At 53.2% G+C, this 13,455-nt stretch overlaps 1 protein-coding gene across 1 annotated transcript; it reads left to right on the top strand.

The window, feature by feature from the left end:
• The first annotated feature begins 9,166 nt into the window (after positions 1–9,166).
• On the top strand, positions 9,167–11,995 carry LOC139433629 (retinitis pigmentosa 1-like 1 protein). Its single transcript, XM_071202715.1, has one exon. It carries the CDS (start codon positions 9,167–9,169, stop codon positions 11,993–11,995), a length of 2,829 nt encoding a protein of 942 aa, XP_071058816.1.
• Positions 11,996–13,455: the final 1,460 nt, after the last annotated feature.

Genomic DNA, 13,455 nt, shown 5'->3' with positions numbered 1-13,455 from the left:
TGAAAGCTGGCTAACATTACTTTAAATGCATGGTGTACATGGCTCTGTTACCCATGAATTAGTGTGTGAAAGATGGGTGAGTTTGATGTGAATTTAAGGGAGATATGGCCATTTCATCCACACCTCACCACTCCCATTCAAAGTGATTGAAATGTACAGCACTCTGTACATTTCAATCACATTTCACGACCTGTGTAGACTGGCTTTCTTACCCATTAGGTACACCGACAAAGCCACCTCTTCGGGGCCGCTCCAAGACCCCCAAAACACGGACGCAGCAGCCCCAGCATCTCTCCCTGACATGAGCAAACAGGTTATTTCAGACTTCCATGACATACCCCGGGGAAAAGCACCTCTCTGTGGCCGCTCCAAGACCCCCAAAACACGGACTAAGGAGCTCCAGGATCCCTCCCTGCCTTGAGAAAACAGGCTAGTTCACACTTACATTACGTACACCGACAAAGCCACCTCTTCGGGGCCGCTCCAAGACCCCCAAAACACGGACGCAGCAGCCCCAGCATCTCTCCCTGACATGAGCAAACAGGTTATTTCAGACTTCCATGACATACCCCGGGGAAAAGCACCTCTCTGTGGCCGCTCCAAGACCCCCAAAACACGGACTGAGGAGCTCCAGGATCCCTCCCATGTACCTCCAGAACCTCGAGCACCTTGGGTCCCCGGGCCCCCCGAACTTAAGCACTCCCCCACGGACTAAACCAAGATGATCACACCCTCAAGAATCTCGTGCCCCTGGGAATCTTAAAGGGGGGTCTACTTTGCGGTGCTTTACCGTCCGCCCATTCAGCACCCATAGTCGGCCTTCCTCACAGCAGCAGCACCCAACCTCCATGGAGGATGTTTCTCGTGCCCCTGGCTACACTTAAAGGGGGTCTACTTTGCGGTGCTTTGCCGTCCGCCCATCGGCACCCATAGTCGGCCTTCCTCACAGCAGCAGCACCCAACCTCCATGGAGGATTTTGCTCGTGCCCCTGGCTACACTTAAAGGGGGTCTACTTTGCGGTGCTTTGCCGTCCGCCCATCAGCACCCATAGTCGGCCTTCTTCACAGCACCACCTGCCCTGCTGGAGGTTCACACTTTAACTTTTTTTACCCTCTTCTACCTTACAAATCATCCCACACTTGAGCACTCCTCACTCGGACTAAACACCTACATGCTACCACCAGAACCAGAATATCGTGCCCCTGGGGATCTTAAAAGAAGAAAACCCATAGTGGGATTAAAAACAGAACACTTAGTAATTTTAACAAACTTTATTTACAGTAATATTGACAGTAATAAATAAATTCAAACAGGATATAACGTATTTACAAGGGGACTGATTACAACAACACACTGCATATTTACAAGTTGATCACTGGCAACAGTGGGTGAAGTTGGGGCAGAGTATGGCACCCTCTCTTCACCCATGTCTGAGGGGTTGTGTTCGGCCAGTGACTGGTCCCTCTTCGGGACATGTCTTGGTAGGGAGTCTTGGTAGGGAGCCGGGCTGTGCTCCTCTCCAGAGTTGTCACTGTCGATGTCAATACCCGCAAAAGTGTCTTCATTTCCCGCTGCTGCTGCTGCTGTCGATGCCGCCGCCGCTGCTTGAAGTGACTCTGTGAAGAGCAACCGAATGTCCGCAGCCTCCTTCAAAGAAGGATTATTCGCGTAAAATTTGTCCGCAGTTGCAGTGTTGTGACACATGAAATCACTCACTCTTTGGCGGTTGCCTTTGTCTTGAAACCTCTTCGCATTATCGGCGTGGACTGTGCGGAGGTCGGTGAAGTTAATGGGACTGCGGAGCCCCACATCAGCCCATGCCAACCTCAGGGAGTAGGCAAGCTTCCTGAACGGGTTCTTCCCCTCTGTGTACAGAAAGTAACGGCTCTGGGTGCAGGTCAGCGTACCCTTAATTTCCAGCCACCTCTTCATCCATCCAAATTCTTCTACGGTGAGGTACAGCTGCGCCTCCCCGAACGCGTTGGCCGTCTTGTGGTTACTTACCTGTTATGACAGAGATAGAGAGTGTCAATACAATGTCAATCATGCATATAACTGCCAGAATAAATACATTGATTAATAGCACTCACATGAACCAGGTAGCCGAAGGCAGTGCCAGTTGTATCCGCCTTTCGGACCTCGGCGTTGGTCATGTTGGAGTAGACCCCCGGACGGTGGCCATAAATGCAGCTCCAATGAAGAGTCATATACCCATAGAGCAGTGTCCGGGTCGCGGTAGTCGGATTGCTGGCCATCACATCCAGGAGCTGAGGGATGCGAGTGGTGGTCGAAGTCAAGCATGTCATTAGGTCGTTGTGGCTCGGCAGACCTTCCATCTTGTCACGCTTCACTTGCATCTGGTGGATAAGTACTTTTCTCTTCAGGGACTTCAGGATGGCAACTACTTCCCGTTTGATTAAAATCATGTCGGTTTGGCTGAGCCTGCTCCCCTTGCACGGTGTGTCGGCCATGTACTTGAGAAAGTGTGATATATTCTTGATGTAGAAGTCGGAGGTCGTGACCTGAAGGCTTGACTTCATCAGGCTCCGGGACCACCCGCGTATCCTCTTGAGATCCCTCAAAAAGAGCCAGTCAGACAGGCGATTGAAACCGTGTGCCATGAAACTGAGGAACGACTTCACTCTGCTTAGTTTGGAGACTGTGTTTTCCTGGAGCCTCACTGGTGGGTCGATACCTGCATAATGCTCCCGGTATCCTTGCAGATACTCCTCTGTGAAATATAAACAGTACTTTAATGACAACACATGATGTGTTACAGAAACTGCATGTGTCACATAGCCAAAACACTTACCCATGATCCGTGGGAATGTTATGTCCCGCATTATATTTCCCCGGCCCCTGCCCCGGAACCAGGGGGAATGTATGGGAGGGGAGGTTGACGAGGCCTCGGTATGGATGGATGCAGGCTCTGAGGAGCTGGGTGAATGGGTGTGAGAGCCAGTGGGGCACATGCTGCAGGCGGGAATGGGAGACGTGCTGCAGGCAGGAATGGGAGACTTGCTGCAGGAGGGACCTTTCGACTTGGACAGCCTCGTTGGTGTCGACTCTGGTCGGGGTCGTTTCTTCAGAATGACCCGCTCTCGTTCCTCCCCATCGAACGCGGGCATGTCCCCGGCCCGCTGATCCATCCTCTGTCGCTTGTCCTTTATCCTCTGCTGCAACTTGCAGCGCAGGGATTTCACCTCAGCAGCATATATGTCCCGCTGAGCCCTCACTGCGTTAGCCTCCAGCCTCCATTCTTTGCAGTCCGGGTTGTCACATTCATTCACCGGGGACAAGGGTGGAGGTTGTGACAGTATATCGTCGTCTGCCACCGTGTCAACAGCCCAAGCGGTAATCATTTCTATTGTGGGGTTTGTCATTCGGAGTTCATAAAGCTCCTTCTTGGCCACTGTCATTTTCATTTGATTTTGAACCACATGTAGTTCCTCCCGGGCCAGCTCAACATGGTCTCTGGCCAAGTGGCGATCCAGCCTTGTGCCGCGGTACTCGCATCCCAGAATGGTACAGGGATGGAGCCTAATGTTGGTCCGTCCGTTGGCCAACAACAGCAGAATTTTTCTTTCATCCAAGTTACGCACACCATGGTTCCTCTGAAGGTGCTTGCTCAGGGCACGGTAGGAGCTATTGCAGATCGGACAACGGACCGCCATCCGACCTGTATTCTTGAGCATTTCGGTACCGGGAAATGTCACCAGAATCGTGGGTAAAAAAGAAGGAAGCGTGAAAAGACTCACGAAAGACGCACTCAGCTTATTTTCAAATCTGTGTTTGTTTTCATTTGCATCATGGTGCGGTGTCCCATTTAGGCACTCGTTAGGCGGGCAGAGATCCCTGTAATCTCCCCTCACGTTCCTCCAGAGTCTGATTCTCCCAAAGGATACCCGACAGTTTCGGGTACGACCCAGAGGGCGCACGGTGGACGGCCAGGGCGAGGCCGCCACACCGCGCTGGAGTCAGGGTCCCGGTGAGGCGCAGGACGGAGCACCCGGCAGTAGCCTCCAGCAGACCCCCGAGCGGTTCCCTCGTCCCTCAGAAGAGGTGGAGAGGCGGAGGGGTGGGTCTTTTCATCTGCTGGCGGGTTGCCGGGATAACAGTATCCTCCGGGGAGGCATTGAACCCTTCTCAACTGCCCCCCGGAGGAGGCAGGGGAGTCAGGTACCCAGAGGGTGGACGGCCAGGGCGAGGCCGCCACACCGCGCTGGAGTCAGGGTCCCGGTGAGGCGCAGGACGGAGCACCCGGCACTAGCCTCCAGCAGACCCCCGCGCGGTTCCCTCGTCCCTCAGAAGAGGTGGAGAGGCGGAGGGGTGGGTCTTTTCATCTGCTGGCGGGTTGCCGGGATAACAGTATCCTCCGGGGAGGCATTGAACCCCTCTCAACTGCCCCCCGGAGGAGGCAGGGGAGTCAGGTACCCAGAGGGTGGACGGCCAGGGCGAGGCCGCCACACCGCGCTGGAGTCAGGGTCCCGGTGAGGCGCAGGACGGAGCACCCGGCACTAGCCTCCAGCAGACCCCCGCGCGGTTTCCCTCGTCCCTCAGAAGAGGTGGAGAGGCGGAGGGGTGGGTCTTTTTCATCTGCTGGCGGGTTGCCGGGATAACAGTATCCTCCGGGGAGGCATTGAACCCCTCTCAACTGCCCCCCGGAGGAGGCAGGGGAGTCAGGTACCCAGAGGGTGGACGGCCAGGGCGAGGCCGCCACACCGCGCTGGAGTCAGGGTCCCGGTGAGGCGCAGGACGGAGCACCCGGCAGTAGCCTCCAGCAGACCCCCGCGCGGTTCCCTCGTCCCTCAGAAGAGGTGGAGAGGCGGAGGGGTGGGTCTTTTCATCTGCTGGCGGGTTGCCGGGATAACAGTATCCTCCGGGGAGGCATTGAACCCTTCTCAACTGCCCCCCGGAGGAGGCAGGGGAGTCAGGTACCCAGAGGGTGGACGGCCAGGGCGAGGCCGCCACACCGCGCTGGAGTCAGGGTCCCGGTGAGGCGCAGGACGGAGCACCCGGCAGTAGCCTCCAGCAGACCCCCGCGCGGTTCCCTCGTCCCTCAGAAGAGGTGGAGAGGCGGAGGGGTGGGTCTTTTCATCTGCTGGCGGGTTGCCGGGATAACAGTATCCTCCGGGGAGGCATTGAACCCCTCTCAACTGCCCCCCGGAGGAGGCAGGGGAGTCAGGTACCCAGAGGGTGGACGGCCAGGGCGAGGCCGCCACAACCAGAGAACCAGAAAAAAGGGGTGAAATGGGAAAAAAGTACCCCAAAATAGTGTTCCATAAGGCGGGTAGAGTCCCCTGACAACTCCCCATACCTTTCTCCAGGGTGGGAAAAAGTACAAGTCAACTTTTGGAAGAACCAGAGAAAAGGGTGAAAATGGATAAATTGTATCCGAAAATAGTGTTCCAAAAGGCAGGTAGAGTCCCCTGACAACTCCCCATACCTTTCTCCAGGGTGGGAAAAAGTTTAAGTCAACTTTTGGAAGAACCAGAGAAAAGGGTGAAAATGGATAAATTGTATCCGAAAATAGTGTTCCAAAAGGCAGGTAGAGTCCCCTGACAACTCCCCCTACCTTTCTCCAGGGTGGGAAAAAGTTTAAGTCAACTTTTGGAAGAACCAGAGAAAAGGGTGAAAATGGATAAATTGTATCCGAAAATAGTGTTCCAAAAGGCAGGTAGAGTCCCCTGACAACTCCCCCTACCTTTCTCCAGAGTCGGAAAAAGTCTAAGTTAACTTTTTGGAAGAACCATAAAAAGGGGTGAAAATGGATAAAATGTATCCCAAAATAGTGCCTCTTGAGGCGGGTAGAGTCCCCTGACAACTCCCCTTGCATTCCTCCAGACACCAGTTTGAAAACTTAAAGTTTTGTGAGAACCATGATTGGGGGTCCTCCAGGCAACAATTTCATCCGATCCAAAGTGCTCATGAGGCGGATACATTCCTCCATGATTTCCCCATCATGTGAAAATAGCTCGTTTTTTTCTAAGTGCTCTCAAAAACCGGGTTTCCGATTTCGTGCAGATGGTAGCTTGGAAAAGATGAATGAATTTTTTGGACGGAGGAGGGGAGCTCTCGTTTCCCCTCTCCGTTGTAAATTGCAACGGGGGAGTGCAAAAGTCTCCGGGGCTTCGTTCCGAAGCGCCGAAGACTTGACCCCCTCCCCCGTTGGCACTTAGCCGTTTTTCAAGAATTTTCAAAAACTTCATTTTTGATTATTTTAACATATAATTGACCGTTTTCTTTACTTTTTTTGCTTTCCACGGGTGGAGGCGCATGGCAGGCCGCATATGAGCTTCCAAATTCGGCCTGGAACGTCCGGGAATTATGGGTTAAGCTCCATATACTGACGACTCCCATTAAAAGTGATTGAAATGTACAGGAATCTGTCCATTTCAATCACATTTGACGACGCATGCAGGGTGACCCTGGCTACACTTAAAGGGGGTCTACTTTGCGGTGCTTTACCGTCCGCCCATCGGCACCCATAGTCGGCCTTATTCACAGCAGCAACACCCAACCTCCATGGAGGATTTTGCTCGTGCCCCTGGCTACACTTAAAGGGGGTCTACTTTGCGGTGCTTTACCGTCCGCCCATCGGCACCCATAGTCGGCCTTATTCACAGCAGCAACACCCAACCTCCATGGAGGATTTTGCTCGTGCCCCTGGCTACACTTAAAGGGGGTCTACTTTGCGGTGCTTTACCGTCCGCCCATCGGCACCCATAGTCGGCCTTATTCACAGCAGCAACACCCAACCTCCATGGAGGATTTTGCTCGTGCCCCTGGCTACACTTAAAGGGGGTCTACTTTGCGGTGCTTTACCGTCCGCCCATCGGCACCCATAGTCGGCCTTATTCACAGCAGCAACACCCAACCTCCATGGAGGATTTTGCTCGTGCCCCTGGCTACACTTAAAGGGGGTCTACTTTGCGGTGCTTTACCGTCCGCCCATCGGCACCCATAGTCGGCCTTATTCACAGCAGCAACACCCAACCTCCAGTGGAGGATGTTATCATGCCCCTGGCAACACTGGTAAACACTGGTAACATATGTCTAGCCGCTGACAGGAACTTGACATCGGAACTTGACATCGCATTTCCATTGAGCGGACTCCCGTACATGGGAAGGGCAAGTCCCACGGTACCTCCGTTCATAAGGCTGACATTTGCCTTACACATATTGGTGTTGGTCATCACCACATGATTGTCATGTCTCTGTATTGTTGAAAATAAAAGGGCTGCACTGAGAGAAGGCGAGCGGAGTTGGTTGAGAGTGGACATTTGCAGGTCGCTCGCCGATTCTCCTTGCAGCAAGCTAAATTGAAAACTCGAGTACTGTTATCTCTGTTCACTGGATTTGGTATATTGAACCGAGCTGGGGTTTTACCCTTACAAAGTAATATTGAATTGGTCCTTCGAGCCGGAATCCAACAACATCGTGACGGGAAGGAGGAAGGAGACGACACGCCGCAGTCTGTCGACAGCCGGGATCATCAGCCGACCCCGAGAAAGACCCGGGACGCAGAACTCGTGGCCGTTCCGGTGCTTATATGTCCAACCTCCCTCATCCTGGACACGATTGACGGAATCCAACCGGACCGGTGACCACAGATAACGGGTAAGACACGGTTACTCCACCGTTAAGGAGGTGATAAAACGTTGATAGAGAAAGGCTACTCCGCCTAAAAGGAGGGTCGACGTGCCGTTGGGTACATTTATGAGTGATTGAGTGAAAGCAGTGTGTAAAAGTGTCACCAGTGGAATCAGCGAAGTGGAAAGCTAACGGTGCTAACACGAACGCTGTGGTCTGTTGAAGTGCACGCAGTGGTGAATTAGGGATTAGGTTGCGACCGACACGTTGTCCGGTAGGAACACCAAGCTAGAATCATGGGGTCCGATGGGAGTAAGCCTGCCGCCTCAGGGGACATGAGACATATGGAAGTATATAGTCATGGCAGCACCATTTATTGTAGCAAATGGTATGAACAGTACGGCTCCCAAGGGAAGCTGGAGAAAACAGCAGTAAGAGAATTAAGCGACACATTGAGAGCAGCAACAGCTGGAACAACGCAAGGCAAGAAAAGAAAGACGTTAGAAGCTCAACTACGGGTTGCAGTTATACGGACAGGTGGAGCAGAGGAAGGTATGAGAGCAGACGAGGAGACAGGGACGTCAGGATCAATTGATGCTGCACGCAGAGCGGCGATAATAGTCGAGCATAGAAGGGAAGAGCAAAGGATTAGAAAAGCACAAAAGAAAGAGAAAAAGCAAAGAGAGAAAGAGACAAAACAACCATAGAACAAGAATGGGCAGCAACAATAAGCCTCCGCATACAAGAAGCAAGGAGGAAAGGAAACCAAGTTATATCCTGTTGAAGAATTAAGAGAAGCAGAAAGATCCTTCCACGGAACAGCATATCAGGGTGACGCTTATCCATTAGTGCAAGTGGCCAACCCGCACTGTGCAGTTGGCGAAGACCTAGAAAGAATGTTAGAAGTGTTCCGCCCATGGACAATGGACGAGTGTGAAAAGGCTTGTGAGGGACTGACTCCATGCAAACAGGACCCGGCGCAGTTTGTCCTTGACCATACTGCACTAATAGCGTCATATGGTTCAAACGGACATGAAGCTTTAAGAACCCTTATGGTAATCCTTGGCCATGGGGGCAAGGGTAAAAGGCATTTCCACGGGAACAGCAGCAGATGGAGGCCCAACGCCACCAGGTGACCAGGCTTTCACCAATGCTCTGGTTCCAGTGTACCAAGCATTGAGAGGACTTTTGCCCCAAGACGTGATTTCACAAAAGTCTCGGGATGAAAGGGGAAAAAGAGTCAGTGCAGGACTTCAGAGTAAGAATGGAAGAGTGTTTCCGTATTCACAGCGGCGTCCCCTACAGCAACGTAGCTGACTCTGCATTCGTACAGCAGCTAAAACAAAGCCTAATGAATGGGTTTCACCCAGGAGTCGCACAACGTTAACCATCGAACATGCGACTTACAAGAATGCCTACATGATGCAGAACACGCCACATCCCAAACCAAAGAACAAAGACAAAAGAAAGCATCAGCATCAGCTTTCTTTGTGGGAGAAGGAGGAGAAACCAATGAGGTTTTCTTTGTAGGACCAGGACAGGGAAGAGGTGGGTTTAACAGAGGACGAGGGAATGGTAGAGGAACAGGCAGAGGACGAGGACGAGGGAATGGTAGAGGAACAGGCAGAGGACGAGGGGATGGTAGAGGAACAGGCAGAGGACGAGGACGAGGGAATGGTGGAGGAACAGGCAGAGGACGAGGACGAGGGAATGGTAGAGGAACAGGCAGAGGACGAGGACGAGGGAATGGTAGAGGAACAGGCAGAGGACGAGGGGATGGTAGAGGAACAGGCAGAGGACGAGGGGATGGTAGAGGAACAGGCAGAGGACGAGGACGAGGGAATGGTAGAGGAACAGGCAGAGGACGAGGACGAGGGAATGGTAGAGGAACAGGCAGAGGACGAGGACGAGGGATTGGTAGAGGAACAGGCAGAGGATGAGGACGAGGGAATGGTAGAGGAACAGGCAGAGGACGAGGACGAGGGAATGGTAGAGGAACAGGCAGAGGACGAGGGAATGGTAGAGGAACAGGCAGAGGACGAGGACGAGGGAATGGTAGAGGAACAGGCAGAGGACGAGGACGAGGGAATGGTAGAGGAACAGGCAGAGGACGAGGGGATGGTAGAGGAACAGGCAGAGGACGAGGGGATGGTAGAGGAACAGGCAGAGGACGAGGACGAGGGAATGGTAGAGGAACAGGCAGAGGACGAGGACGAGGGAATGGTAGAGGAACAGGCAGAGGATGAGGACGAGGGAATGGTAGCGGAACAGGCAGAGGACGAGGACGAGGGAATGGTAGAGGAACAGGCAGAGGACGAGGACGAGGGAATGGTAGAGGAACAGGCAGAGGACGAGGACGAGGGAATGGTAGAGGAACAGGCAGAGGACGAGGGATTGGTAGAGGAACAGGCAGAGGACGAGGGAATGGTGGAGGAACAGGCAGAGGACGAGGACGAGGGAATGGTAGAGGAACAGGCAGAGGACGAGGACGAGGGAATGGTGGAGGAACAGGCAGAGGACGAGGACGAGGGAATGGTAGAGGAACAGGCAGAGGACGAGGACGAGGGAATGGTAGAGGAACAGGCAGAGGACGAGGGGATGGTAGAGGAACAGGCAGAGGACGAGGGGATGGTAGAGGAACAGGCAGAGGACGAGGACGAGGGAATGGTAGAGGAACAGGCAGAGGACGAGGACGAGGGAATGGTAGAGGAACAGGCAGAGGACGAGGACGAGGGATTGGTAGAGGAACAGGCAGAGGATGAGGACGAGGGAATGGTAGAGGAACAGGCAGAGGACGAGGACGAGGGAATGGTAGAGGAACAGGCAGAGGACGAGGGAATGGTAGAGGAACAGGCAGAGGATGAGGACGAGGGAATGGTGGAGGAACAGGCAGAGGACGAGGACGAGGGAATGGTAGAGGAACAGGCAGAGGACGAGGACGAGGGAATGGTAGAGGAACAGGCAGAGGACGAGGGGATGGTAGAGGAACAGGCAGAGGACGAGGGGATGGTAGAGGAACAGGCAGAGGACGAGGACGAGGGAATGGTAGAGGAACAGGCAGAGGACGAGGACGAGGGAATGGTAGAGGAACAGGCAGAGGATGAGGACGAGGGAATGGTAGAGGAACAGGCAGAGGACGAGGACGAGGGAATGGTAGAGGAACAGGCAGAGGACGAGGACGAGGGAATGGTAGAGGAACAGGCAGAGGACGAGGACGAGGGAATGGTAGAGGAACAGGCAGAGGACGAGGACGAGGGATTGGTAGAGGAACAGGCAGAGGACGAGGGAATGGTGGAGGAACAGGCAGAGGACGAGGACGAGGGAATGGTAGAGGAACAGGCAGAGGACGAGGGGATGGTAGAGGAACAGGCAGAGGACGAGGGAATGGTAGAGGAACAGGCAGAGGACGAGGACGAGGGAATGGTGGAGGAACAGGCAGAGGACGAGGGAATGGTAGAGGAACAGGCAGAGGACGAGGGGATGGTAGAGGAACAGGCAGAGGACGAGGGAATGGTAGAGGAACAGGCAGAGGACGAGGACGAGGGAATGGTAGAGGAACAGGCAGAGGACGAGGGGATGGTAGAGGGACAGGCAGAGGACGAGGGAATGGTAGAGGAACAGGCAGAGGACGAGGACGAGGGAATGGTGGAGGAACAGGCAGAGGACGAGGACGAGGGAATGGTAGAGGAACAGGCAGAGGACGAGGGGATGGTAGAGGAACAGGCAGAGGACGAGGGAATGGTAGAGGAACAGGCAGAGGACGAGGGGATGGTAGAGGAACAGGCAGAGGACGAGGACGAGGGAATGGTAGAGGAACAGGCAGAGGACGAGGACGAGGGAATGGTGGAGGAACAGGCAGAGGACGAGGGGATGGTAGAGGAACAGGCAGAGGACGAGGACGAGGGAATGGTAGAGGAACAGGCAGAGGACGAGGACGAGGGAATGGTAGAGGAACAGGCAGAGGACGAGGACGAGGGAATGGTAGAGGAACAGGCAGAGGACGAGGACGAGGGAATGGTAGAGGAACAGGCAGAGGACGAGGACGGGGGAATGGTAGAGGAACAGGCAGAGGACGAGGACGGGGGAATGGTAGAGGAACAGGCAGAGGACGAGGGAATGGTAGAGGAACAGGCAGAGGACGAGGACGGGGGAATGGTAGAGGAACAGGCAGAGGACGAGGACGAGGGAATGGTAGAGGAACAGGCAGAGGACGAGGGAATGGTAGAGGAACAGGCAGAGGACGAGGACGGGGGAATGGTAGAGGAACAGGCAGAGGACGAGGACGAGGGAATGGTAGAGGAACAGGCAGAGGACGAGGACGAGGGAATGGTAGAGGAACAGGCAGAGGACGAGGACGAGGGAATGGTAGAGGAACAGGCAGAGGACGAGGACGAGGACTAAACTCAGATGGGAAACTCCTACGCCACAGATGCGGAAAGGAGGGACACATGGCTAGGGACTGTAGGGAAGAGAGACCACAGAACAAAGAAGGGGGACAAAAGGGACAATACAAAGACGAAAAGACATGCCCCCCCCCCCTTCACATAACCTACATAGTTATGACAACTGAGTAGACGTAGAAAAGGAAGAAGAGGACATCCACACACATCACATTCACATTTCTGAAGTATTACTGAATCTGTCGGACAACAGTATTAAACCTACCAGGACAATCAAATCAATGGGGAGAAGTTTGGCGATGCACACGCGGATAAGGTAGCCACACGAGCAGCTGTGGGCGAACATGGGTTTCATATCCTCTTGCAGAAGCGGGAAAGTGTTTTACAACCGATACCTTTTGTGATATTAAAGGATATGCAGAACAGCGCACCCGACAGAGAAAAGAAGAAGTGGTTGACAGACGGTCCGCAGACCCTGAGGGAACATACTCCCCGTTAGTCTCTACAGCACAGCCGCTCATTGGAGTCGTGGGCCGTGCCATGTCTCAACGGGAGGGATGGGGACAACAATACATGAACACTTCCATACACACAGCTACATTACATGTTCTAAAAGCTTCTGTAGAGCCTGTGTAGTATGTTGCAGACACAACGCTCAAGGCAACGAGCGACCACAGAGAGGAACGTTTCCTCCACCACCATACCCGTTTCAACACATGCATACGGACTTCATCGAACTCACACAATGCCAAGGGCACGCATACTGTTTGGGAATGATATGTCCGTTTTCAAAGTGGGTTGAAATATTCCCAGCAAAACATGCAGACGCTATGAGCCTAAATTAGCCTTCTTTAGCCTAGCCTTCTTTAGCCTACATTAACCTTCTTTAGCCTAGCCTTCTTTAGCCTTCTTTAGCCTACATTAGCCTTCTTTAGCTTACATTAGCATTTTTTAGCCTTCTTTAGCCTATATTAGCTTTCTGTAGCTTACATTAGCCTTATTGAGCCTACATTAGCCTTCTTTAGCCTAGCCTTCTTTAGCCTACATTAACCTTCTTTAGCCTAGCCTTCTTTAGCCTAGCCTTCTTTAGCTTACATTAGCCTTGTTTAGCCTTCTTTAGCCTATATTAGCTTTCTGTAGCTTACATTAGCCTACTTTAGCCTACTTTAGCCATATTTTGCGTGCTTTAGCCCAGTGTGGGGGGCGCCAGGGGGGTCACACATTTGTTTTAATGTTATTAATAACTGCACATCTATCAATCTATGTGTCCTTTTATGCCAATCTTTTCATATGTTTTGTTTTTGAATCACACGACCGCCCTTCAAGCCAATCAGAATCGAGCTGCCGCTACTGAGTGAAACTGGGTATCTGCTCAGCTTTTGGAGCAAGTGGGAGCGAGTGAATGTTTCGCTCTGCAGCTGGACGAGAGCACGGGTGGAGCAAATGTCGCAGGATTGCATA

The sequence above is a fragment of the Pseudochaenichthys georgianus genome, unplaced genomic scaffold, assembly GCF_902827115.2.
Source record: "Pseudochaenichthys georgianus unplaced genomic scaffold, fPseGeo1.2 scaffold_764_arrow_ctg1, whole genome shotgun sequence".
In the NCBI taxonomy this organism is placed as follows: Eukaryota; Metazoa; Chordata; class Actinopteri; order Perciformes; family Channichthyidae; genus Pseudochaenichthys; species Pseudochaenichthys georgianus.
Note: the sequence above shows the minus strand (reverse complement) of the source record. Positions and strands in the feature narration are given on the sequence as shown.

What these genes read in the sequence shown, in the direction of transcription:
- LOC139433629 (XM_071202715.1), top strand. Translation starts at nt 9,167, where the DNA reads ATGGTAGAGGAACAGGCAGAGGACGAGGACGAGGGAATGGTAGAGGAA.